Here is a 27,433-nt window from a genome sequence, read left to right as displayed (position 1 = left end):
CCTTTCTCCTTAGCGTCCAGCACCCACGCGGGTTCCGGAGGCAGGTGGGCTCTCAGACCGGGGCCGCCCTTGGTGAGCTGCATGTTGAGGAAGGGAGTGGGGTGTGGGGAGCGCCTGGGGGGAAGCCACGGGCCAGCTGGTGTCTTGTGGAAGCTGAAGAAGGACAGAGAGGTTCTTCAGCTGTCCCCTCATCCAGCAGCATTTAACCACATGTTTTCTGATGTCACTGCATGTCACAAGGGCTTCCCTGGTGGCTCAGCGGAAAAGAATCTCCTGCAGTGCAGGGGACATGGGTTCAATCCTTGGGTCGGGAAGATCCTCTGGAGAAGGAAACGGCAACCTACTCCCAGTATTCCTGCCTGGGAAGCCCATGGACAGAGGAGCCTGGCAGGCCATAGTCCACGGGGTCGCATAGTCGAACACGACTGAGTGACTGAAAAACAACACTGCCCATCATGCACTGTTCTAGGTAACGAGGAATATCACGTGATGCCGAGTACTCTGGAGTGTGCTTCTGTCTAAAACAAAGACAGGAAAGTCAAAACCCTGAAAGCAGGGTTGATCCCGGGTCTCCGCAGTGGGTCTTAGCCACGCGACCGCCAGGGACATCCCCAGATGTTTTCATTTTAAACAATGGAAAAAATTGTAGCTTAGGACCGACGCTCAGTCAGCACCCAAATGCACGCATCCAGTCACTGTAAGTTCTGCTCAGCTACGCCGGTGAAGACGTGGAGGCACGCATGAGCCTCCAGGCTTCACAGGCTGCGTGTTGCGTCTCTGTCCGCGTGTCGCGTCTCTGTCCTCGTGTCGCATCTCTGTCCGTGTGTCGCGTCTCTCACCGCGTGTCGCATCTCTGTCCGCATGTCGCGTCTCTCACCGCGTGTCGCGCGTGGCAGGCAGAGCTGCTGCCGCCCCGGTGGTTCCGATACGGCCTGTGAACAAAGGGGAGAGCGTGCTTCTCACGGTGTCTGTGAGCACCGTTGGCCTTGGGGTCACCGTCCCTGTTTCCCACCCGGGGAGTGGACAGCAGAGCCCGGCCAGGTCATGCGCTCAGCATCGCCCGTCCCCCGCTCAGCCCTGGCCCTGTCTCTCTCCATGGCACCGGCAGAGGTGGTCTCTGCTCCTCTGTCACCTGTGTGCTTACCGATTTATTCCAAGACTTCTCCTGGCTGCTGTTTCTCTGAATCTGAGTGCATCCCTTTGAAGACCTCTGCTCCACAGGAATGATTACGCACATTCCTTTTGACTATGAACTCTCCTTATTTGAGTCATATTTGCTCTGTTCTAACACTGGAAGGACTGAGGTCTGAAGTATCTGCGACGTCACCTTTAAGTCACTGCTCCATCTTCTACCAGGCTTCACACGGCCACGTCGAGTACCTGGACTGCACAGATGGCAGCGGCAGTGGTGCAGGGGGCCTTGCTCTAGTCCTGACTGGCTGCGTCTCTGTCTCACAGATGCTGACGCGAACCTACATCTCCCTCTTTCTGAAGACCTGACCCGTCTAGTTGTTCTTTCTGTTGTTGTTTGGTTTTGGTGGCAGCTTTTTATTATTTAATAGTGATAGAGATAAAGTTTAAATCTTATTGATCCCCTGAATTTTTTTAGACTGATTTCTTTATGTAGAGATAGTTATACAACAAAATGAAGTTGGCTGTATTTTTAAGCTGTGGGCTAGCAGATCCTGTTACCGTTTGAATTTTGGGGAGGAGGAAGGCCGTTTCTCTTTAGGCGTCTTCCTCGTTAAGCCGAGAAGCTTGTGTGGCGTTGTGTGTGCGCAGCGTTTCCCGGCTTTCGGCTGGCTGCACGCTTGCTGGCGCCGTGAGCACGCAGGCGGCGGAGGCGGCGCAGACGCTGCCCTCGCCGCTGTCGCTGCTGCAGTGGCGGCCGCTCTGAGCCGGCTTCGGTGTCTGTGTTGGGCTCCGGCTTCGGTGTCTGTGTTGGGCTCCGGCTTCGGTGTCTGTGTTGGGCTCCGGCTTCGGTGGTGTCTGTGTTGGGCTCCGGCTTCGGTGGTGTCTGTGTTGGGCTCCAGCTTCGGTGTCTGTGTTGGGCTCTGCGTCTCGAGCACTGTGAGTCTCTCCGGGGGCGGTGAGGGACGAGGCCCCTTGCTTGTGGTGCAGGGGCTTCTCATCGCGGTCGCTCCTCTGCGTGCAAAGCACGGACTCTAGGCGCGCGGGCCTCAGTCGTTGCCACGCGTGGGCTTGGCAGTCGTGGCCCGTGGCTTAGTTGCTCCAGGGCATATGGGCTCTTCTGGACCAGGGATTGAATCCATATGCCCTGCATTGGCAGGCAGATTCTTATCCATTGTACCACCAGGGAAGTCCTGACTTACTACTGTTTTTAGTGAATTCTTCTATACATTACAGAAAATAATATAGCAAATACCCATAGAGCCACCAACTGACTGAAGAAATAAACTTGTCTTTATATTTTTACCTCATATACATGTACTCCCAACTAATTTATGATGTTTTATACGTTTTTAAAGTTACATAAATGGCATCCCATTTCTCACGTCCTCTTGCTGTGTGCTTCTATAATTTCGACGTTACATTTGTGAGATTTGCCTCTGTTGATTCATGATCTTCACATTGTTCGTCACGTGGCAGCCCAGGATAGGATCACACTAAAATTTCCTTACTTTTCTTGTTGATGGATAAAATGTTAGATTTTTGTTTTGTTTTGCTATTAAATACGATGTAGATACTGCTTTGTACCCGCTTGGATGGTTTTAATAAAAAGGTGGCAAATGAGAGATTCTGGTGAGGCCGTGAAGAAGCTGAAGCCTCGTGCTTTGGGGGCAGGACTGGGAAACGGAGTTCCTGCAGCTGTTAAGCATAGACTCCAGTATGACCCAGCAGTTCTGCTCCTAGGCACGTCTCCAAGGTGAGTGAAAGCACGTGTCCAGATAAAAACTTGTGCAGGAATTTTCGCAGCAGCAGCATCTGTAATAGCAAGAAAGTGAAACCAGCTCAGACGCCCGTCACTGGCGAATGGATGCACACTGTGTGCGCGCAGTGGGGCACCATCTGGCCTCAGAAAGTAACGGTGTCTTGAGGTGTGGTGCCTCTGCGTGAGTCATGACGACGCTATGCTGAGACAGAGTCCAGACGCAGAAGGCCAGCTCTGGATTCCATTTGTATGAACCGTCCAGAAATGGCAAGCCTACAGAGACGGAAAGTAGCTGAGTGTTTGCGGGGGCTGGAGAGAGAGTGGAATGGCAAGGGCCACCAAGGGCGTAGGGTTCCCTTGTGACGCGACGAAATGGTTCAGCAGTCAGATGGGGTGTTGCACGTCTCTTCAGTCTACTAAGAACACCGAGTTGTACACTTTAGAGAGGTGAATTTACAGTCAGTGAATATCTCAATGAAGATGTTGTGAAAACACAATTAAAAATGGCCCTCTGTGACCCTTGGCCTGGTTCCATGTACAGACGTGTCCGGGTTTCCTGGAGTTTGTGTGGGGGTCACGTTCGTGCGCTTGGCTGGGTGGTGCCGTCAGGCGCCTGGCTGCGCCAGCCCGCGTTGCCCAGCCGCCTGCAACGGTTCCTGTCGCTCCGCGCCCCGCGCAGCAGCTACCGCGGGTTCTTGGCAGCGCTGACTCCTCGGACCACGGCCGAGAAGGCTCCCGAGCCCCTCACTTGCGCTCTCGGTGCCAGCTCTGCGGAGCGCTGTTTGTGGGCGGCCGTCGGCTCAGCTGCATGGGTTTCTTCGTGATTAGTCATCAGATCTCAGGACCAGGTAGCACACCGCCTGATGTTTGGGGTTTGCGCGTGCCTGCCGTCGCATAGGGTTTATGGGAGTTGAGCGGGACTGGACGTGCCTGTTGCAGGATCTCCTCTCCTCCGTCACACTGGACAGGGTCTCAGCAGTTTGTGTTTGCATGGCTCCCTCTGTGTCTCTTCTGGGCCCTGTACTCCTTCCCTGTGGTGGCTGCTCTGTGGGAGAAGAGAAACCTTGGATCCTTCAAGTGTATTTTCTGTTTCAATCATAATAATTGCCACCTTTCCCTCTGGTTACTGTTGTGATAGTTTAAATAATTATTCCAAGAGCCTTTTTTTTTTTTTTTTTTTAATACACAGAGACTTTATTCAAAAGGATTGTTGCAGGGGAGGAAGGGACTCTGCAGATAGGGGGAGGGGTTTTTGCAGTAGGGAGAACCCTGGCCCTGCAATCCGGGAGCCCAGGACCTGTTATTCATAGTATTATTCATGGCTGACTTCAGAAATGTGCCTGTAAACCTGAGTACTTTAATGAGTTCCTTTGTATTTAGTGTGTTCCATTGACCCTCTTTGTGGGCAAAATCAAGGCACTGAATAATTAATAATTGGCTTAAGTGCTATTTTATCAAACACCTTGACAAAGTGCTTTTTGTTTTTCAAGGTGGTATATTTATCTTGAGGTTTCCCAGGTGGCTCAGTGGTAAAGAACCCGCCTGCCAATACAGGAGACCGGCAGAAGCCTTGGGTTCCATCCCTGGGTCGGGAGGATTCCCCGGAGGACGAGACGGTAGCCCACTCCAGTATTCTTGCCTGGGAAATCCATGGACAGAGGAGCCTGGCGGGCTACGGTCCATGGGGTCGCGAGGAGTCGGCGACCGAGAGACATCTCACTGCCATTTGCTTTTGTAACATGCTGGTCCGCATGAGGGCCATTTTCATGAGGACCTACTGAGATACATCTTTGCCTAAGGCCTTTTTTTTTTAAAAAAGGCATGAAGAATTGAAATTGAATCCAGGGAGAAGAATGTTTTAGGGACATTCGAGGCCAGTGCACAGAGTGTGTTGACTGAGAGTGGAGCGGTGATGTCTGGGTTTGCATGCAGTTGCTGGTTTTCTATCAGACTTCTTGGTGCTTGCTCTGATCTTTCCACTGCCCTCTCAGCTGACCTGGAGAAATCACTGTGCTCTTGGCCTTTACCATAGCCCTCGGAAACAGATACTTTAAGTTACTGTAAGGTCTTGAGTTAAAGAGCTGTCAACCATGTCAGTGTGGCGTATTGACAAGTAAAGTTAGCTGGTGCTCTGGGAAGTAGGGTGGGCCATACTGTTTACATAGGCTGTCTCACTGAGTGTATAAAAAAAATGTTCAGAGCAAGAAAGGTGAAACTTGGTTTCGAAAAGATGAAGGGTTTCTTTCTGCTTATTCTTAGTTACATAAAGACTTTGACACTCTAAAATGCCCTAATCAAAATTTCTGTGAAAATCTGGCAAGATCATTCTGAGGTTTATCTGAAAGAATCAATCAGAATGTGTTCAGAAGTAGCCAAGGGACTTCCCGGGCAGTCCAGTGGTTAAGATTCCAGGCTTCCACTGCGAGGGGGTGTGGGTTCAGTCCCTGGTTGGGGAACTAATGCCCCACAAGCTCAGTGTGTGGCAAAAAAAGAGAAGGAGCCAAGGAAAACCCCAAAGCCCACTGAGGCGGGTCTTGCCCTACCAGGTGCCAAAGCATAGCACCGTTGTGGTTGTTCAGTCACCCGGTCGTGTCCAGCTCTTTGCAACCCAGCGGACTGCAGCACGCCAGGCCTCCCTGTCCCTCACCATCTCACGGAGCTTGCCCAAGTTCATGTTCATTGCATCAGTGATACCATACTGCCATCTCATCCTCTGACACCTTCTTCTTCTTCTGCCCTCAATCTTTCTCAGCATCAGGGGCTTTTCCGATGAGTTGGCTGCTGGCATCAGATGACCAAAATACTGGACCTTCAGCATCAGTCCTTCCAGTGAATATTCACCGTTGATCTCCCTTAAGGTTGACTGGTTTGATCTCCTTGCTGTCCGAGGGACTCTCAGGAGTCTTCTCCACCGCCACAGTTCAGAGGCATCAATTCTTTGGCCTTCTTTACAGTCCAGCTCTCACAACTGTATGTGACCACTGGGAAGTCTGTAGCCTGACCATACAGACCTTTGTCGGCAGAGTCGCGTCTCTGCTTTTTAACAGTGTCTAGGTTTGTGATCGCTTTCCTGCCAGGAACAGTCGTCTTCTGATTTCCTGGCTGCAGTCACCGTCTACAGTGATTTTGGGGCCCAGGAAGAGGAAAGCCGTCACTGCTTGCACCTTTTCCCCTTCTGTTCGCCATGCAGTAATGGGGCCGATGCCATGATCTTAGTTTTTTTTTTTAATATTTTAGTCTTAAGCCGGCTCTTTCTCTCTCCTCCTTCACCCTCATCAGGAGGCTCTTTAGTTCCTCTTCGCTTTCTGCCATTGGAGTGGTATCACCCGAATATCTCGGGTTGTTGATGTTTCTCCCGCCTTTCTTGGTTCCAGCCTGTAACTCATCCAGCCCCGTGTTGCCCACTTTGTGCTCAGCATGTAGGTTAAACAAACAGGCTGACAGCAGACAGCGATGTCGGACTCCTTTCTTGATCTTGAACCAATCAGTTGTTCCATCAGTTCAGTTCAGTCACTCAATCATGTCCGATGACTTTGTATAGTCGATGAAACAGAGACAGATAGATGTTTTTCTAAATTCCCTTGCTTTCTTTATAATCCAGCGAATGCTGGTAATTTGATCTCTAGTTCCTCTTCCTTTTCTAAACTCAACTTGGACATCTGCAAGTTCTTGGTTCCCATAATGCTGAAGCCTCGCATGCAAGACTTTAAGCATGGGAGATGAGTGCAGTTACCTGGTGGTTGGCACATTCTTTGGTACTACCCTTCTTGGGAATTGGGGTGAGGACTGACATTTTCCAGTCCTGTGGCCACAGCTGGGTCTTGCAGATTTGCTAACATGCTGAATGCAAGACCCTTAGTGGCATCCTCCTCTAGGGATCTGAATAGTTTCGTGGGAATTTTGCCGCATCCAGTAGCTTTATTAACAGCAGTGCTTCTTCAGGCCCACTTGACTTCGCACTCCAGCATGTTTGGCTTTGGGTGGCTAACCACACCACTGTAGTACTCTGGTTCATTAAAATCTTTTTCAGTACAGTTCTCCCCTGTATTCTTTCCAGCTCTTCCTGATCTCTTCAGCGTGTACTAGGTCTCTACCATTTTATCCTTTATTGTGCCCGTCTTTGGGCGAAATGCTCCCTTGATGTTGCCAAGTTTCCTGAAGAGATCTCTAGTCTTTCCCCTTTTGCTGTTTTCTTCTATCATTAAACGCTGTTCATTGAAGAAGGCCACCTTGTCTCTTCTAGCTTTGAAGCTCTGCGTTTAATTGGATGTGCTGTTCCCTCTCTCCCTTGCTTTCCTTTCCCCTCTCCTTTGCTGCCCTACATTCTTCCACTGTTCGTGAAGCCTCCTCGGATGACCGCTTTGCCTCTCGCGTCCCTTTTCTTTGGGTGCTTTTGCTTGCCACCTCGTGTGCTGCGAACCTCTGTCCGTAGTTCTTCAGGCGCGCTGTCAGCCAGCTGGTCCCGTGAGTCCATTTGTCTCTTCTACTGGGAATTCACACAAGATTTAAGTCATGCCTGGCTGGCCTAGTGTTTTTCCTGGTTTTCTTTAGTTTAAGCCTGAATCTTGCTATGAGAAGCTGAGGATCTGAGACACAGTTAGCTCCAGGTCTTGTTTTTGCTGACTGTATACATCTTTTCCATCTTTGGCTACAAAAATGTAATCAGTTTGATTTCGGTATTGACCATTTGGTGATGTCCATGTGTAAAGTTGTCTCTTGTGTTGTTGAAAAAGAGTATTTACCTGTAGTAAAGTCATTAATTTCTATAGTATTGATACAGGAAAAGATATAGATCAATGAAAGAAATAGAGGTTCCAGAAGTACAAATGGGAATTTAATTATGATGAAGATGGCTTTTCAAATTAATGGGACAGAAATGGACTGATTAATCAGTGGTGTTAGAGGACAGTTCTCTACCTGGTGGGAAAAAATTAGAGCCCATAAATCTCAGCATCCGCAAAAATAAGTTCCAAAGAATCAAAGATCCAGTCAGAGAATGGATCCAGGATCCACCATGTGGATCCACGTGTCCATGTAAGACAAGGAATCTGAAATATGACAAAAATGAACCTAGCTACAAAACAGAAGCAGGCTCACGGACGCAGAGACGAGGCTTGTGCTTGCCCAGGGGGAGGGGCTGGGGGAGCGACGCAGCGTGTACTCACACACACAAGCATAGTCATTGTTAGGAGGGAATACAGGTGAATATTTTTATAACCAGGAATAGAGGACGGGGTGGGAGTAAAAAGGCTTCCTAAAGAAAACGAAACTCAGAGCTCCTGTAAGACAAGACATTATACGAAAGTTGAAAGATGGACAGCAGACTAGGAAGGAGGTTTATGATCCGGGGATCAGGGCAATGAATTCTTCATAAAAGCAATTAAAAATTTTTAAATTTTATTTATTTGAATTATAGTTGATTTACAATGTGTTAATATCTACTGTTCAGCAAAGTGATTCAGATATATATACACACACAGAGACACGTTCTTTTTTTTTTAAATACCCTTTTTCATTATGGTTTATAATAGGATATTGAGCTTCTCAGGGGGCTCAGTAGTTAAGGATCCACCTGCCAAGACAGGAGACCTGGGTGTGATCCCTGGGTCGGAAAGATCGCCTCCAGAAGGAAATGGCAACCCCACTCCAGTATTCTTGCTGGGAGAATCCCACGGACAGAGGAGCCTGGCGGGCTACAGTCCACGGGGTCGGGGGAATCACAGAGAGTCAGACACAACTTAGCGACTAGGCGCACACCCTTCAGGACGCGTACTTCCCTGTGCTGTACAGCCCACCTGTTAGGTATCCATTCTGTGCACAGAAACTCACGTCTGCTGACCCCCAGCTCCCACTCGAACCCTCCCCCGGCCCCTCCCGCTTGGCGACCACCTATCTGCTCTCTGTCTGTGAGTCCGTCTCTGTTTTGGAGACATGCTCATTTTTGTCATCTTTCAGATTCCAGATGTTAGTGATACGGTATCTGTCTTCCTCTCTCTGACTTACGTAGTATAATAATCTCTAGGTCCATCCCTGCTGCTCCAGACGGCAATGTTTAGTTTTTTTACGGCTGAATAATACTGCGTTGACGCATATGCCGCCTCTCTACCCATTCATCTGCCGACGGACATGGAGGGTGTTCTCATGTCTTGGCTGTTGTGAATAACCCGCTATGGGGGTACATGTATCTTTTTGAATCCGAGTTCATGCAAACAATTTTTAAGAATTTAATTATCCAAAAGAAAAATGAAGAAAGGCTATGAATGGGCATCTGTTTTTTTGAGTGGAAAATATGTGGCATAAAACCCATACGGAATTGCCAGGGACCCAGAATTGCTGAACAGTTGTGAAAAGGAGTAAGGTAGGAGGCCTCACTGCCTGGTCAGAACTGACCTCAGAGCAGTGGTGATCGAGACAGCGTGGTTTTGGCACAAAGGTGGACATACAAGTCAGTGAGATAGAATTGAGAGTTCAGAAAGAAATTCACCAACTGATTTTTTTACGAAGGTTCCAAGACCACTCAGTAAGGAAATAATTTTTTTTCAACGAATGGGGCTACAGCAATTGTGTTGTCCCATGCAAAAGAGTGAGGTTGGACCTTTACCTCATTCCGTATACAGAAATTAACTCAAAATAGATCAAAGACCTGAGTGTACACGCTAAAACTCTTAGAAGAAAACATAGCAGCAATATTTTCCATGACCTTGGACTTGGTAAAGGATTCTTCGATATGACACCACAAGCATGAGGGAGGGGAAGAAAAGATAGTTTGAACGCATTGAAATTAGAATGTAGAGAAGCTGGAACTGTCACGCCCTGGAGGGGATATACGATGGTAAAGCAGCTTTGGAAAACAGCCTGGCGGCCCCCCAAACAGTTACATGCGATGTTACCCTATGACCCAGCAATTCCACCCCTAGGTACTATGTACACTCAAAGTAGATGAAAAGATGTTCACGTAAACACTTGAACACAGACGTTTACAGCAGCATTGTTCACGATAGCCAGAAGGCTGGAGAGAACCCAGGTGGCCACCAGCGCACGACTGGGTGACCAGAATGTGGTGTGTCCAGATGCTGCTGCGTCGCTTCAGTCGTGTCCGACTCTGTGCGACCGACCCCATAGACGGCAGCCCACCAGGCTTCCCTGTCCCTGGGATTCTCCAGGCAAGAGCACTGGAGTGGGTTGCCATTTCCTTCTCCAGTGCATGAAAGTGATAAGTGAAAGTGAAGTCGCTTAGTTGTGTCCGACTCTTCATGACCCCATGGACTGCAGCCCACCAGGCTCCGCTGCCCATGGGATTTTCCAGACAAGAGTACTAGAGTGGGGTGCCATGAAGTCCTGGGGCTTACCTGGAGGTCCAGTGGTTAGGAATCCATCTTCCAAAGCAGGGAACTTGGGTTTGATCCCTGGCTGAGGAGCCAAGATCCCACATGGGCAGCTAAGCCCACATACCGCAACTAGAGAAGCCAGGGCCTCAGAAGCTGCTGAGTCCATGCACTCTAGGCCCCGAGAGCCACAGCAGGGGAATGTGGGCTTGAGTGCAGCCAAAAGTAGTAAGGAAAGGAGTGAAGTACTGATACACGCTGCAACTTTGGATGAACCTTGAAAACGTACGTGAAAGATGTCACAGAAGCCTACATACTGTATGATCCATTCATATGAAGGCCCAGACAGGGAAATCAACCGACGTGAGAAGTAGAGGAGTGGTTACCTAGGGCTGGGGAAGGGGACTCACAGGTGGGCTTTCTTTTTGAGGAGACAGAAATTTTCTAAAATTGACCATGGTGGTGGATTCACCCGGACTATACTAAAAAAGAGAAAATAACACTGAAGAGCAAGCATACCACGGAATTATGTACATTAGTGGGCACGTTACATGGTGTGTGTCTCAGTAAAGCAGTTTTAAAATCTTAAAAACTGAGAAACTGCCCACTTTCATTATTAGTCAGAAAAAGGCACACTGAAATGTTGTTTTTGTTCAGAACCTTAACAGAAATGTAAAAACTGGTTCTGTCAGGTGTGGCTGTTGGCATGGAATTGGGACACTGGGCGCGCTTACACGCTTGTAAACGGGTGAAGCCTCTTCAGAGGCTGTTTGGCGGAATTCATAAAAGCATGTGCAGATTATTTGGCCCCCAGGTTTTCTTTACTTTTATTGGCACATGTACTGAAAGATGTTTGCACAGAAGTGTTCTTCGTTTAAAGGTGATTCTGTTTGTTTCTTCACTTGCTCCCCTTGGCCCGTGCTGGATCTTCCTCTGGGCGCAGTGAGCAGCTGCTCTTGAGCGGCTGGGTCCGGCTTCTCACCGCAGGGGCTCCTGCTGTGGGCACAGGCTCCAGGGCCTGAGGCTTCGGGGAGGGGGTACGCGTGGGGGCTTCTGCTGTGGGCACAGGCTCTAGGGCCTGAGGCTTCAGGGGGGGACACGTGGGGGCTCCTGCTGTGGGCACAGGCTCCAGGGCCTGAGGCTTCGGGGAGGGGGTACGCGTGGGGGCTTCTGCTGTGGGCACAGGCTCTAGGGCCTGAGGCTTCAGGGGGGGACACGTGGGGGCTCCCGCTGTGGGCACGGGCTCTAGGGCCTGAGGCTTCAGGGGGGTGTGCCTGGACTCAGTTGCCCTGCAGCCTGTGGGATCTTCCTGGCTCAAGAAGTGAACCCGTGTCTCCAGCGTTGGCAGGCAGATTCTTCACCGCTGAGCCACCAGGGAAGCTCCAGAAGTGTTTGTGTTCTGTTTTTTTAAAAATATTTGTTCATGTATCTGTGCTGGATTTCAGTTGCAGCATGTGGGATCTAATTCCCTGACGAGGGACTAAACCCTGGCCTCCGGTATTGGGAGAGCAGAGTCTTAGCCACTGGGCCACCAGGGAAGTCCCCGGACGTGTTTTTTAGTTTGTTGTTTATGAAGGAAAACTTACAGCAAAGCTAAATTTATATGAAGAGGGGAAGGGTTACGTAAATTATATTGATATATTCGTAGTGTGGCAGTCTTTCGCAGTTGTGAACAAAGGATAGATGTGTATAGACGTGCAGTTACGTGGAAGGTGTGAAATTATTGGGGAAGACAAGCCGTGGGGCAGCTAAGCTCGTGTGCCGTAACTCCTGGGCGCCACTCCGCCGGAGCCCACTCGCCCAGAGCCTCCCGTGCCCCGTGGAGCGCAGCGAGCCTGAGCACAGCAACCAAAAGAAATTTTTAGTGAGAGAAATACAAATAACGTATCCCTATTTGTGTTTTTAAAAGGCTAAAAGATATGTAAAAAACTGTCCGTGTAGAGGTGCCTGTGTCTAGCCCGCACTTCAGAAGGACGCACACCAGGCTGTGGGGGGTTGTCACTGGTTCTGTACAGTTTGCTGCTGTTGTTCAGTCGCTCAGTCGTGCCCGACTCGTTGCAACCCCATGGACTGCAGCATGTCAGGCCTCCCTGTTCTTCACTGTCTCCTGGAGCTTGCTCAAACTCATGAGTCCGTGATGCCATCCAACCATCCCATCCTCTGCTGCGCTGTCCTCCTCCTGCCTTCAGTCTTTCCCAGCATCAGGGTCTTTTCAAGTGAGTCAGTTCTTCGCATCAGGTGGCCTAAGTATTAGAGCTTCAGCATCAGTCCTTCCAATGAAAATTCAGGGTTGATTTCCTTTAGGATGGACTGGTTTGATCTCCTTGCAGGCCAGGGGACTCTCAAGAGTCTTCTCCAGCTCCGTTAATTCAAAAGTAATCTGAGAGTTGGACTAGGGCCATGTTCCCTAAATTATTCTGGTGGATGGTTTCAGGAAAAAGAACTTTACATTTCTAAAATTTTTTAGTACTTTCTCTTTTATCCCCAGTAGTGAATTTATATTATTAGCAAAACTGATTATCCTTAGAAAACTGAAAAATAGAGTTACCGTATGACCCAGCAGTCCTCCTCTCCTGGGCGTATGTCAGACAGAACTATGATTCAAGGAGTCACGTGCGTCCCAGTGCTCACTGCAGCGCTGTTGGCAGCAGCCAAGACATGGAGACACCCTGAGCGCCGTCAGCAGACACCGCGCCGAGGCCCTGCTGCACGGCCGGCGTCCTGTGGTGATGGAAATAATGTGAAGTGTATATACCTGACTCGCTGCGCTGTGTGCCAGAGACCAGGCGCGTGTATCAGCTGTGCTTCAGCCGATCTGTTCATGGAAGCACCTGTGTAGGCCCTGCCTCGCGGCTTTGGAGCCTCAGTTCCCGGACCAGGAACTGGACCCAGGCCACCGCAGTGAAGCGCTGCGTCCTGACCGCTGGGCGGCCGGGCGCGTCCTCCCCCGCCTCCACACCAGTGCCCCTTCAGGACCCCTCCTCTGGCCTCGCTGTGCCTGCTTCCCTTGGGCAGCAGCAAGGCTCTTCCTGCTGGCAGTCGGGCGTCTGTTCTCACCTTCGGACGCAGTCCCCACGACCCCACTCCTGTCTTCAAAGCCACAGGCCCTCCCTGCTGCCTCAGGGTGGAGTTAGCCTGTCCGGGGCGGCCTCCACTCCTGCGCTCCACCCCGCCCGCCTGTCTGAGCGCTTCGGTCCGGCAGGTGAAGCCCCGTGCCCGTGTTCGTGTGGGCCCCACCTCCAACGGAGTGCAGACTGGCCAGACTCCTCACCGTTCCAGAAAACTAGTTTTTCTCCTCTTCTCTAGACCCTTGTGTATCCTGTTCCCTTGCTTCTAATTGGGCTTCCCTGGTGGCTCAGCTGGTAAAGAATCCGCCTGCAGTGCAGGAGGCCTGGACTCGATCCAAGGGTTGGGAAGATCCCCTGGAGAAGGGAAAGGCTGCCCACCCCAATTCTCTGGCCTGGAGAACGCCATGGACCGTATAGTCCATTGGGTCCCAAAGAGTCGGACACGACTGAGTGACTTCACTTCACTTTCTTCTGATTCTCTTTACGCCTCTGTTTTCATCTGGTGACCTTGTCCTTTGTAACAGGGGTGAATAACATCCGTTTTGGGAGGTGCTTCCCATGGCCCCCGGAGTTCATGACGTCAGCTCACGATGTCTGTGCTCTGGCACTGTGCTTGCTCGTTTGTTACTTTAGATTCTCACTCCCGTGACGTGTGCGTTTGAATCTCACTCCTGTGACGTGTGCGTTTGAATCTCACTCCTGTGACGTGTGCGTTTGAATCTCACTCCTGTGACGTGTGCGTTTGATTCTCACTCCTGTGACGTGTGCGTTTGATTCTCACTCCTGTGACGTGTGCGTTTGAATCTCACTCCTGTGACGTGTGCGTTTGAATCTCACTCCTGTGACGTGTGCGTTTGAATCTCACTCCTGTGACGTGTGCGTTTGATTCTCACTCCTGTGACGTGTGCGTTTGATTCTCACTCCTGTGACGTGTGCGTTTGAATCTCACTCCTGTGATGTGTGCGTTTGAATCTCACTCCCGTGACGTGTGCGTTTGAATCTCACTCCCGTGACGTGTGCGTTTGAATCTCACTCCCGTGACGTGTGCATTTGAATCTCACTCCTGTGACGTGTGCGTTTGAATGACTGTTCTACCACTAAATGGTAAAGTCGTACTCGTTTTTGATTCCTCCCCGTCTTCCAAAGGACGGTGTCTGGCATAATGTTGGCCTCAGCGTGTGTGCCCTCAGTCAGTGACAGCACCTCACACCCTGGACACGTCGCTAGGAAGAGTCGAACCTGTTCTTCGGTGACGCATGTCAGTGCCGGATCTGTCTTCCCAGCTTTTCCTCTTGTGCTAACAGGGACTTGATGGCTTTCGACAGCTGGTGACCCTGTCTTGGCAAGACCCGGTCTGTGGCTCAGAGCCCCGTGAGCTGCTCTCCGCGTCTCCCGGTCCTCCAGTCTCCTCTGTGCACCTCCTTCTCTTGTTAACGGCAGGGCTGCTGCTGTGGTCTGAGCTCACCCGGAGTTTATACCTCATTTCTGTCTATTTTAAATGCAGCGGATACTTTCTGCCTTTTCCTAGGGACTCAGCAAGTGTGGTGATATACAGAATATGGTCACGGTAGCTGCTGCTGCTCACAGAGCATCTAATGTGCTGGACACTCGGTGCCCTGTGGGCCTTCGCTCGTTTGAGACCCCTGACGCGGGCCCCGCGGTCGGTGTGTGACGTGTGACGCGGGCTCTGCGGTCCGTGTGTGACCCCTGACGTGGGCTCCGAGTTCGGTGTGTGACCCCTGACGCGGGCTCTGCGGTCGGCGTGTGATCCATGACGTGGGCTCCGAGTTCGGTGTGTGACCCCTGACGTGGGCTCCGTGGTCATTGTGTGACCCCTGACGCACGCACCCTTGGTCTGAGAGAAGCGCACGCCTGGGACTTGCCAGTTACTCGGCCTCACTTTCGGTCCCTCAGTGTTAGGACTCTCCGTGCATGACAGGGTTGAGGTTTGGAGAGTGGACTACGGAACTTCTGTCTGAGACGAATCATGGGCTTTGAGAAGATGCTGTGTTCATCTTCCAGGCCCTTTGTCTTCTCCTTGACTTTTCAAAAACCCGCCTCGATGACAAGTTAGGGTCGCTGGGCACAGCCTTTGTATGTAGTACAGAAGTTGCCATGTGATGCCTGTCTGACAGCTCAGCAGCATTTCTTCATTTCAGTGCCCGGGACGGTGGAGGGCGACCTTACTAGGGTAAGGGCAGTGGCACTTCTAGGCGGCCCTGTGAGACCCGGGTGAGCGTGTGTTTGAAATCAAAACAGTGTCAGCCTCAGACAATAAGGGGCTTGCTCTTAACTGAAGGAGGGTTTCTCTGGCTGCAGATTATAGCTGGTCACAGCCTTGGGGACAGGATGCCAGTTTACTGAGAGCAAGTATCTTGGTCATGTGACACTCCATGGAAAATGCTTGTGCTGCCTCTGTCGGCTCTCTCCCTTGAAAGGCCACAGATCTGTGTCCAGAGCCGGCCCGAGCGCTGAGCACATCTTCAGATATAGTTCTCGCCACTGGGGCCAAGCCACCCGTGCCCGCAGCCCGGAGCCCTGAGCCAGGCTGCCGGTGCTGGGGCACCTGTTGCGTTGGACAGCCTGCCGTCGTGATCCCCGCCTCCCCGACAGGCACGCTGTCTTGTGGTCGCGGTGGACGCTTGACTCAGTCGTGGGTCAGGCGGTCTGAGCTACAGTAAAGTAGAGCCTTTTCGAAGGGCTTATCTGCTCAGGGTTTATCCAAATGTACTGAGGCCTGGGCCGCCTTGACTCCGCGCGAAGGCGTCTGGTGGCATGCTCCCTGCTGGAGCCCGGGGCCTGTGAGCTGAGCCGTGTCAGGTCCACAGCCTCGTGGTTCAGCCCTCCCCCGTCCCCACCCGCCGTGGCCCCAGTCCTCAGGCGGTGCTTTCAGCAGCGCATCTGACGCGAGCACGTGGTCAGGCCTTTCAGGGCATTTGCTCTTTGGGCTGAAAATTGATTTTAAAACCTTCTGGTAAAATGCAGCTGTGTCTTAAGAAGTGGTGTAGTTGATTTCCTGACCATTTTCATCTGGCAGAGAAGTGGTGACTGGCTGCAGTGACCCCCATTGGCACCAAGGGCCAGGATGCTGCCGGTCCTCGCGGGGCTGACGCCTGCTCCATGTCAGGCGTGTCGGGGCCCTGTGGTCTGTAGCCGACCACCACGAGCTTGGTGGCTGGAAACAGCAGGAGCCTGTCCCCTCACGGCTCTCCAGGCGGGAGGCTGAAGCCTGAAGTCAGGGTGCGGTGGGGCCACCCTGGCCCTGGAGCTCCAGGGAGAGGCCCTCCTCTAGTCTCCCGGCTCCTGGTGACGGCCAGCGTGCTCCAGGCTCTGCCCCGGGCACTGTGCCGCTCCTCTCCTGTCTTCGCCAGCTCTCCCCTGCCTGCTTGTCTACCTCTTAGCAGGACGCTGGTTGGATTTGGGGCCCCTCGGGTCATCCAGGACACCTCCGCACCTGGGTACCGTAACCTGCCTACACCCGCAGGGCCCCCGTGTCTGAGTTGGGTCCCCCTCCGGCTCCTGGGTCAGGACGTGGACGCACCCCGCTGGGCTACCATTCCGCCGCTGCCCGGTGGATGGAGGTGCGTGCCCAGCGCAAGCCACGTGGAGTCAGCATGCTGCCCTCAGTGGGGCTGGCCCACCCCAGGACGTGCCGTCTGCTCTCAGTGGGATGAGTCTGGAGAGGTCTTCAAGTCCAGGTAACCAGGAGTCACCTGAATCTGTAGAAAATGGGAGTTTCTGTGTGTTTGGGCATTTGTTCTTTTCCACAGACATGTGTTGGGGACCTACTGGGTGCCAAGTGTGGTCCTGGTATTTGGGATCTATCAGTGAACAAATCGCCAGAGAGCCCTCCCTCGTGGGATCTGCACTCTGGCTTTGCTGGTGGACTTGAGACTTGCATGTAGGTGATTCCGGTGCTTGGTGATAAGCGCTTGTGTGAAAGAAATTTGGCTCTTTGCTGTTACGTCCAGGCATTTAGGGTTTTCAGCATAAGGTAGACATTGCACAATTTTGAGAATTATGTAAATTTTGAGTTATATAAACTATAAATTGTTATTACTGGGTTATGCAAGTTTGGAGGATAGAGGACAAGATAGTGAAAGGTGTGGAAGGGGCCGCGTCTCCAGCGCCGCCCCTCCCCCCAGCAGCAGCATCCCCCAGTGTGATCTGTGGGATCGAGGCCGGGAGATCCCGCTGCCCAGAGCCCTGAGCCAGTATGCTGCCTGCACCGGAGTGCACGGGCCTGGGGAGACGCTCTTCAGGCCAGGGCAGGCTCTGAGACCCGGCAGCGAGGTCGGCTCTGGGGCCCGTGGCATGTGGTGGCGGTTGCGGGCTCTTCTGGGGAGGAGGCAGCTTGTTCTTAGGCCTCCTCACACTCCCAGGTTAGCGCCATCAGCTGCTCCTGCCTCTGATAGAGAGGGCAGGGCAAGGTACAGTTGAGGGGGTGGTGCTCCCCTTTCTCCAGGCCGTGAAGTCAAGCCTTTTTCCTGGGGGAGAGATGCTTATTGCCAGGGAACGGTGACATGCTGATTCTAGGAAGCTTTAAATGATTACCTGGCAATTTCTCTGGTAGCTTTCTGGCCTAATAATTAAATAATATCTCCTTTTCTTAAGGAGCTTAGAACAGGTTGTTACTTTAGTAATATTATGTGTCCAAAGTGACATCAGAAAGCCCTTTAGTGTCTTGGCCTGTTCAAGGGGAAGACCTGTCTGTGGGAGGTGCGTGCAGCCCTGCGTGGGGGCCGTGGCTTCGTAGGCGGCCGCCTGCCCTCCCCTCGCTGAGGCCCGGAAGAGGCGCAGCACACCTGCAGAGGGAGTGGGCAGAAGCGTCTAATGTAGTCTGTGTTTAGCTGAGAAGCCTCTCAGGGACTGTTTGTTTCTCTTCCTTGACTTTAGTCATACTCATTCTCCTAGTGAAAGGGAAAGTCGCTCAGTTGTGTCCGGCTCATTGCGACCACGCGCACTGCAGCCCGACAGGCTCTTCTGTCCTTGGGGACTCTCCAGGCAAGAATACTGGACTGGGTAGCCGTTCCCTTCTCCAGGGGTCTTCCCAACCTAGAGACGCAAACCCAGGGCTCCCGCATTGCAGGAGGATTCTTTAGCCACCATGGAAACCCTCCTAGAGGGAAACAAATTCCCCGAGACAAAGAACAGAGAATGGTTCCCCCTAGATGCCCAAGCGGAGAAGGCAGTGGCACCCCACTCCAGTACTCTTGCCTGGAAAATCCCATGGACGTTGGAGCCTGGTGGGCTGCAGTCCATGGGGTCCCGAAGAGTCGGACATGACTGAGCAACTTCACTTTCACTTTTCACTTTCATGCATTGGAGAAGGAAATGGCAACCCACTCCAGTGTTCTTGCCTGGAGAATCCCAGGGATTGGGGAGCCTGTTGGGCTGCCATCTATGGGGTTGCACAGAGTCGGACATGACTGAAGTGACTTACCAGCAGCAGCAGCAGATGCCCGAGAGTGTCTGCCTGCAGCTCTGTGGGCTGGCCTGCCCGACAGGGTCCACTTGAGGTGACTGTGGACAGACAGACTGACTCCCATGGCTTCTGCCCTTAGGGCCCACAGCATCCCAGGTGCTACAGGGGTTTCCTGAAGGCAGGCTTAGGCAACAGGCTCTGTGATCCTGCTAGCTCAAATCCTAGAGCTGGAGGGCAGTGGTGCGTGAGGATGAAGTAGGACTCATGCTTTTTCCTGGGAAGGCTGTTGCTGTTGAGTTGAACTGTTGGCTTAGAAACAGCGCCAGGCACTGCGCCAAGGCTGTACCGAACCCTCACAAAGCCTGCGAGGCGGTGGCGTCCCCGCCCCCAGCTGAGCCCTGGTGCTCAGGCTGCGTCCTCACTCGGGACTGTGCTCACTGGCAGGGCTGGTCACGAGCCCGGGTCTGCCCGGCCCCTGCCATGCCCTGTGGAGTGCCAGGTGGGGCATCTGACAGGTGTGCCGCTCTGCCTCCTCCCGGACAACTCTGCAGACAGGCGCTGTCACGAGGCTGGCGGCAGCGCCTCGGACATCCTCACGGCGTCGTTCCTCACAGCGTCGTTCTTACGTGGACACCGTGTCAGGGGTGTGAGAGTCATAGACGGGAGTGATCATGGAACTGGCAAGGAAGAGAGTGGAAGTTATGCTGAGGTGAAGAAAAGGAAGGGGAGATGCCAGGGGGGAGAGAAGACACATTTCTCCTGTTTGGTACCTGCTGTGCTGGGGTGACGTTACCTCTGGAGTTGGGCTCAGTCATCTAAGGATGAAGAACTGTCTTGAGAACATTGGCTCCCAGAATTCTGTCTGGTGATGGTATGGCCCCTGGCTAAGTGTCCCAGCTGGTCTCCTTCCAGAGCCAGAGAGATTTTGCAGCCAAGCGAGGAGCAGCTGACTCGTGCTCCTTACTAGCACAGGCCAAGAGGGCACATTTGACCTCCCGACACAGTATATGACTCCTGGGCAAAGTGTGTCCTTAACCTCTGAAGCACAGTCTCCTCCTTGAACTTCAGTACCTATTTGAAAATACCCTCTTCCATCCTTCCAGTTAAAGTATTAGCAGTTTTTAGTGACATATTCTGTAGGGGGTTAGCTAAATCTTAACCTGTGGGGTTGCAGACTGGCAGTCATGCAGAGTGGGAGAGATTCACTGATAATCTTAATTACAAAATGGTTCATAATATTATGAATAGTTATGAAATATTTTACATGGTAAGGAAGTATGAAGAAAGCTTATAGAGTTGATCAACCTAAGCAAACATAATAGGAAAAATTTTGATTTTTTTGGAACTGTTGGTTGAAAAAGAGGCTATTTTGAATACTGGCTATAAAAGTCATCTGGCCTCAAAAGGTCAAATTGGAGAGATATATGACTTCAAATCAAATCGAGGTTAAGATGTTTAGCTAATTCCACTAATTGTAAAAAGTATATCAAGTGGTTTGGGGGAAATGAACAAGATGCTTTTTGTAACCAAGATTGTTGTTGTTCAGTCACTGAGTCATATCTGACTCTTTGTGACCCCATGGACATGGACTGCAGCACGCCAGGCCTCCCTGACCATCACCAACTCCCGGAGTGTACTCAAACCCATGTCCATTGAGTCGGTGATGCCATCCAACCATTTCATCCTCTGTCGTCCCCTTCTCCTCCTGCCTTGAGTCTTTCCCAGCATCAAATGAGTCAGCTCTTCACATGAGGTGGCTGAAGTATTAGAGCTTCAGCTTCAGCATCAGTCCTTCCAGTGAATATTCAGGGTTGATTTCCTTTAGAATGGACTGGTTTGATCTCCTTGCAGTCCAGGGGACTCTAAAGAGTCTTCTCCAGCACCATAGTTCAAAAGCATCAATTCTCCTGTGCTCAGCCTTCTTTATAGTCCAACTCTCACATCCGAACATGACCACTGGAAAAACGATACTTTTGCCTCTACAGACCTTTGTCAGCAAAGTGATGCCTGTGCTTTTTTAATGCACTGTCTACATTTGTCATAACTTTTCTTCTAAGGAGCAAGCATCCTTTGATTTCATGGCTGCAGTCACCGTCTGCAGCGCCGCCAGCCCAAGAATGTAAAATTTGCTATTCTTTCCATTTTTCCCCTTCTATTTGACGTGAAGTGATGGAACCAGATGCCATGATCTTAGTTTTTTGATTGTTGAGTTTTAAGCCACCTTTTTCACTTTCCCCTTTCGCTTTCATCAAGAGGCTTTTTAGTTGCTCTTCACTTTCTGCCATTAAAATGGTATCATCTGTATATCCGAGGTTGTTGGTATTTCTCCAGGCAGTCTTGATTCCAGCTTGTGCTTCATCCAACCTGGCATTTCTCATGATGTACTCTGCATATAAAAGTTAAATAAGCAGGGTAATAATATACAGCCTTGATGTACCCCATTCCCAATTTTGAACTAGTTTATTGTTCCATGTCTGATTCTGTTGCCTCTTGACCTGCATACAGATTGCTCAGGAGGCAGGTAAGGTGGCCTGGTATTCCCATCTCTCTAAGAATTTTCCATAATTTGTTGTGATCCACACAGTCAAAGGCTTTAGCAGAGTCAATAAAACAGAAGTAGATGTTTTTCTGGAACTCCCTTGCTTTTTCGATGATAGAGCAGATGTTGACAATTTGATCTCTGATTCCTCTGCCTTTTCTATATCCAGCTTGAACATCTGGAAGTTCTTGGTTCACATACCGTTGAAGCCTAGCTTGGAGAATTTTGAGCATTCCTTTGCCCTTCTTTGAGATTGGAATGAAAACTGACCTTTTCCAGTCCCGTGCTGAGTTTTCCAAGTTCGCTGGCATGTTGAGTGCAACACTTTCACAGCATCATCTTTTAGGATTTGAAATAGCTCAACTGGAATTCCATCACCTCCAGTAACTTTGTTTGTAGTGATGCTTCCTAAGGCCCATTTGACTTCAGACTCCAGGATGTCTGGCTTTAGGTGAGTGACCACATCATTGTGGTTATCCAGGTTATGAAGACCTTTTTTTGGTACAGTTCTGTGTATTCTTGCCACCTCTTCTTAATATCTTCTGCTTCTGTTAGGTCCATACCATTTCTGTCCTTTATCATGCTCATCTTTTCATGAAATGTTCCCTTGGTATCTCAGTTTTCTTGAAGAGTGTTGAGGTCCTTTAATGGACTGGAACCTGGTGGTCCGGAGTCGATGATAAGAAAGTAAAGGAGAGAAAGAGGCTGATATTCCTTGGTTTACACAGAAAGCCAATAAAGCCCCTGACACGGGACTTGCTCTGTTCACGGAGGCCTCAGGTGCCCTCTCGATGGGGTGAAGATGCAGAGCGCCTTCTCGAGAGGGTCTTAGAAGCCCAGGCAGGAAAGTAAACTCAGAGGGCCTTAGCGCTCCAGGGGATCAGCCTGAAAAAGAGAGAGAGACAGACAGACAGACAGACACAGGGACCAGAGCTCTGATGGAGCACAGGTGTTTTAATCAACATGGTGTGGGCATAGATACTGTCTTACAAAGTAGTTATTCTCAGCAAAGATAAAGATTAAAATTCCAGACTCACAAAACATAGGCGATCCATATTAAAGAGAGAGAGAGTTGTAAACAATCACTTTTACGGTGTGGTTCACAAGAAGGAAGAGGGTGCTTATCACCATATAGAAACGCTAATGAAGGAAATGCCTGGGTTTGTCAGTCCCGGGAGACGCTTGCCTCTCCTCTTGATTCCTGAATATTCAGGAATTAATAAGGAGCAGGGAATTCCTGACAGATCCAACACGGCACACAGGAAGCCTCCTGTTAAATGCTTCCTGACAGAAGAGATCTCTAGTCTTTCCCATTCTGTTGTTTTCCTCTAGTTCTTTGCATTGTTCACTTAAGAAGGCTTTCTTATCTCTCCCTGGTATTCTCTGAAACTCTGCATTTAGTTGGGTATATCTTTCCCTTTCTACTTTGCCCTTCAGTTTTCTTTTCCCAGCTATTTGTAAGGCCTCCTCAGACAACCGTTTTGCCTTCTTGCATTTTTTTTTGGGGGGGGTGGTTTTGGTCATGCTTCCCTGCACAGTGTTGCCAACCTCTGTCCATGGCTCTTCAGGCACTCTGTCTATTGGATCTAATCCCTTTAATCTATTTGTCACTTCCGCTATATAATCAGAAGGGGTTTGATTTAGGTCAGACCTGAGTGACCTGGTGTCTATCCCGGATTTCCTCAGGCAGTTCAGTTCAGTCGCTCAGTTGTGTCCGATTCTTTGCGACCCCGTGGACTGCAGCACGCTAGGCTTCCCTGTCCTTCATCAGTTCCTGGAGCTTGCTCAGGCTCATCAAATCAGTGATGCCATCCAACCATCTCATCCTCTGTTGTCCCCTTCTCCTCCTGCCTTCAATCTTTCCCAGCATCAGGGTTTTTTCTAGTGAGTCAGTTCTTCGCATCAGGTGGCCAAAGTATTGGAGTTTCAGCTTCAGCATCAGTCCTTCCAAAGAATATTCAGGACTGATTTCTTTTGGGACTGACTGGTTGGATCTCCTTGCAGTCCAAGGGACTCTCAAGAGTCTTCTCCAACACCATAGTTCAAAACCATCAAGTCTTTAGCGCTCAGCTTTCTTTATAGTCCAACTCTCACATCCATAGCTTTTACTAGATGGACCTTTGTTGGCAAATTAATGTCTCTGCTTGTTAATACACTGTCTAAGTTGGTCATAGCTTTTCTTCCATGGAGCAAGCATCTTTTAATTTCATGGCTTCAGTCACCATCTGCAGTGATTTTGGAGCCCAACAAAATAAAGTCTCTCTCAGTTTCCATTGTTTCCCCATCTCTTTGCCATGAGGTGAATCTTCAGCCAAGATTACCTAATTAAATAAATATCCTCTAGTTTGAATCAACTGCTTGTCATCCAGTGCTTGTTTCTAAATGGGATTGACATGAGGTTTATCTGGAGAGGTTTCTGTTTTAGTCCTCTTGCTGGATAGATGCTTCTTAAGTGTTGTAGTTCTCCTCAGAAGCCTGGCTTAGTTCTCCCCAGGGAAATCTTTTGCTATTTAAATGGTTGTCCATTGTCGTTCAGTCGTTATGTTGTCACTTTTGTGACCTGCCCCCACCCCACCCCCACCCCAGACTGCAACGCACCAGGCTTCCCTGCCCTTCACTGTCTCCCAGAGTTTGCTCAGACTCATGTCCATTGGGGTGATGATGCCATCCACCCATCTCATCCTCCTGCCCTCAGTCTTCCCCAGTTGCTCATTATCACCGTAAAATATCCTTTGGTATGTTTCATTGAAGACATCAGTTCTCAAATTGTTTGATCTAAGTAATCCTTGACATTCTAAAAATTTCTTCAGGACCCTAAGGAGCTTTCGTTCATAAGTATATTACATATTACTGAAAAGTGTTGAAACTACCTGCTTAGTAATTCAGTCAAAATAGCAGTAGCCCATTATATGTTCATATGAACCAGGTACTTTAGTGGAAAAGAGCTGTGTACTTTCAGAACGAAAAGCAAAGTAAAAGCAGCCCTTCGACGTGGCATAAAGGGAAGAGCGGCTTGTCCTGCATCTGCGTGACGCTCTGCTCGCGTCTGCCCTCTGTCTCCTGTGATGAGTTGTTCTGATGAACGTATGTGAGGGAAATCTGGGCTCACACGGGTGTCTGTTTTGAGAGGGGTGAGTGTTCTACCAGTCTGCTCACACAGTCACGGGTGCTCCTGCTGCTGAAATGCCAGCAAGAGTAGCTCCTTAAATATTAGTCACAGTCTGGAATCTGGATTCCACACTGTGCAATCAGTGGAGTTTCCTTACTTTGTGACGTTAAAGTCCAGCATCTAACCTGTGTTTTGAGTGGATTTTTTACCTTGCGTGGCTTTCTCACACATGAATTTGCTTTTGTGGAAAGTATGGGTTCATTGAGTTACACCGATTTCCAGATGTTAGTATGTATTTCCGTTTACTGTATAAATCACCTTTTTTGATAATCCCACTAATCGCATTGGAAAACTGAACATTAGGGAGCTGTCAGGCTCTTGGGTAGTTTTTTCAAAGTTCTGGTTTTAATTGGATGGCCAAATTTTGTCATTGGCAGGAAATACGAGGTTTCTTTCCCTTTTAAGTGACAGGCTCACTTTTCACTTTCGTGCCTTGATTGTCATAGTTTATCTGTTGGTTGTTTTGAGTAAAGTAGCATCTGTGAAGAAAGCTGTGTGTTCATCTGGCACCTCGGGCAGGTACACAGAGGCTTTGTCCCCAGTTGGCGCTGAGCGCGGGCCGTGGGGAAGGGCCACGTGCGTGCTCACGGTTGTCAGAGGGCGTTACGGACACTTAGAATCCGCGATTGAGGGTTAGTCACGTTAAGAGTTTCTACGGCTTCTTCAGGGTCATTATTGTGGGAAACCGGCCTCTTGGTGTTTGCTTTGCCCCTCAGAGGCTCCTGGCTCCTCCCCGTGGGGCTGCGTGTCTGAGAGCGGGCCTCAGCCAGTGAGGGGGCAAGTCGGGTATTAACAGTGTTACAAAGGTCAGCTTGACCTCGATACTTGTTCTCAGCTAAAGTTTTAGCTTTCTTTTCTTCTTTTGCGAAGCAAGGGCTAAGAGACAAGTTTTAAAAAAAGGACTCTCATTTGCTGGGCCCTGAAGCATCTCCGCTGCTCTGGGTCCACCGAAGCCTTGACGGTGGTCGCCTCTGTCCATGTGGCTGTCCCTGCTTTTGTCCTCTGGCTGTGCTCAGATGGCCTGTGGGTCTTGTGGCTGTCCTTGCTGGCTGAGAGTGTGCTTGCAGCCTTTGTTCCGGAAGCTTCTCTGCCTTCCTGACGTTGCACAGACACACGTGCTGTGCTGTCTGCAGCTGCTCAGACGGACGTGGAAAGGAGCACACGGCTTCTGTTTGAGGGCTCACCGCACCCTCTTGCCAGAGCAGAGATGGTTCAGCAGTCCTGGAACCTCAACTGCAGCTTCCCGCTGAGAAAGGTGTATTTGAGCCTGTAAGATTCATAGGCAAATCAGTGGTTCCTGACATCGCTCTTGGATAACGTGATGAAACAGCGCTTCAGCGATCGCTGTCCTTGGTTAGTCCTCGCGGCACTGTGACACGATCAGTTGCCATCATGCCGCTTTCACAGCTGAGCACTGAGGCAGGGAGGGAGTTGGGGGGTTTGCCTGAGATCCCAGTGCTGAGCAGCCCCCCAGACACCCTTCAGGACGCAGGGCTGACACGCCTTGTTCCCCGACTCCGCCGCACCGCCAGAGCTGGGGCAGCATCCCCGCACGCACTTGCTGAGTCAGTGATGGGCTTTTCTTTGCAGGCCTGCATTGACGAGAACCTGGACGTGGTGAAGTTCCTGGTGGAGAACGGAGCCAGCGTCAACCAGCAGGACAACGAGGGCTGGACGCCCCTGCACGCAGCAGCGTCCTGTGGCTACCTCAACATAGCAGAGTGAGTGGCTGGCGGTGCATGCGGACACTCGTGCTCTTCTGCTCTCAAGTCTAAGTTTCACATACAGCCGTGACCGCTCTTTACTGCAGTTCATAAAAGCGGGCGGTTGAATCAGTTCTAAGGAATAATTGATAACTGTGTTTTGTGTAGCTGCTAAATCTGCAGCTTCTTGGTTGAGATTTTGTGTTTGCTCCTGTTTGTAGGTGGTGTGTACTTGTTGGGACGCGCGGGGGTGGCTTCTGCTGGTCGCACTGTCTGGGCTGTTTCTAGCGGCTGTAGCTGGACATGCGCGGGGGCAGACCTGGGGAATTTCTCCACACTCTGTGTAGAAGAACCCCACCACACAGTGTCTGGGCTGGAAGGGGTGCTGAGTGAGTGTCTGCTGAGTGAAGGCGTGGCCAGGGAGATAAGGCAGTCACATGTGTTCTGGATGAGACTGACTGTGGATTGCTAAGGTAAGTTCTCTACGTAAAGCCGTGGTCCTTTGAAAGTCAGATGAGGTGTTTTCATGGCCCCTTTCCACAGGAGTGGAGCCCATTATAGCCCTCCTGTTGCACAGCAGGGCGAGCTCTGTTGGCAGCGCTGCAGGGGCCTGGGAGCGGCCCCTCGGAAGCCTCGCTGGGTCCCATGAGAGGGTGCCGGGTGCAGGGAGTTAGAGGCGGCGCGCTGACAGACGCTGCGGGTTCTGAGGAGCAGGCGCCCACAGCAGAGCTCCCCTCCTGGGTAGCCCCTCAGCCGACCTCTGCAGAGACGTCCATTTACCTGAGAACCGTGAACAGAGCCTGCCTGTCCCTTCTCACGGGTGTTTGACTGTCTGTTCGGCGGCTTGTTTGTGATTCTGACCTCCTACATCTCATTCCATCCAGGGTTCTGCTTTTCCCCTAGAAGGTGACAGGCACAGCTCAGCCTGGAGTCGTGCTGGCCTAATCCCAGGGGTCTGTCTTCCTCCTTTTATAGTGAAGCTGAGACAGACAGTGACTGCGATCGCTTTGTTGCCGTGGTTTCTTGACCCTGGCTTGTGGACGAACATGGTTCCTTTGGAAATAAGTTCAAACTTTTACGTGTCTGTTGCCGGAACAACCGCTACTTTGAGTGAAGTAGACTGGTGAGAGTCACTGTCTCCTTGGGCACAGGTGTCCAACCCAGAGGCGCGAGCTGGACCAGCCTTCCCCGGCCACTGCTGGCTGTCCTCACCCTCCCCGTGTGTCCCTGTGCGGCTGCATTCCCAGGCCTGCAGAGCCCCCCTGCCCCACAGAGACCCCCAGCCCTGCCCGCAGAGCCCTCCACCCCCAC

At 50.9% G+C, this 27,433-nt stretch overlaps 1 protein-coding gene across 15 annotated transcripts in view; it reads left to right on the top strand.

Moving 5' to 3' along the window:
• Positions 1-27,433, top strand: part of PPP1R12B (protein phosphatase 1 regulatory subunit 12B) — a 171,280-nt gene that overhangs the window by 21,096 nt on the left and 122,751 nt on the right. For 13 of the 15 annotated variants that reach the window (XR_008715147.1, XM_055583199.1, XM_055583204.1 and 10 more), the window contains exon 2: positions 26,010-26,140. The exons of 1 other annotated variant lie outside the window; for it this stretch is intronic. Coding sequence is in view for 11 of the 14 variants with exons in the window: in XM_055583199.1 (XP_055439174.1) it covers positions 26,010-26,140 (131 nt within the window). In the remaining 3 variants the exon portion in view is untranslated. Of the gene's footprint in view, positions 1-25,536; positions 25,773-26,009; positions 26,141-27,433 lie in introns of those variants that run through there. One more of the 15 variants, XM_055583207.1, reaches the window with a different exon arrangement.

The sequence above is a fragment of the Bubalus kerabau genome, chromosome 5 (assembly GCF_029407905.1).
Source record: "Bubalus kerabau isolate K-KA32 ecotype Philippines breed swamp buffalo chromosome 5, PCC_UOA_SB_1v2, whole genome shotgun sequence".
Taxonomy (NCBI): Eukaryota; Metazoa; Chordata; class Mammalia; order Artiodactyla; family Bovidae; genus Bubalus; species Bubalus kerabau.
The sequence above is the reverse complement of the archived record's forward strand: the minus strand, read 5'-3'. Positions and strand labels throughout refer to the sequence as shown.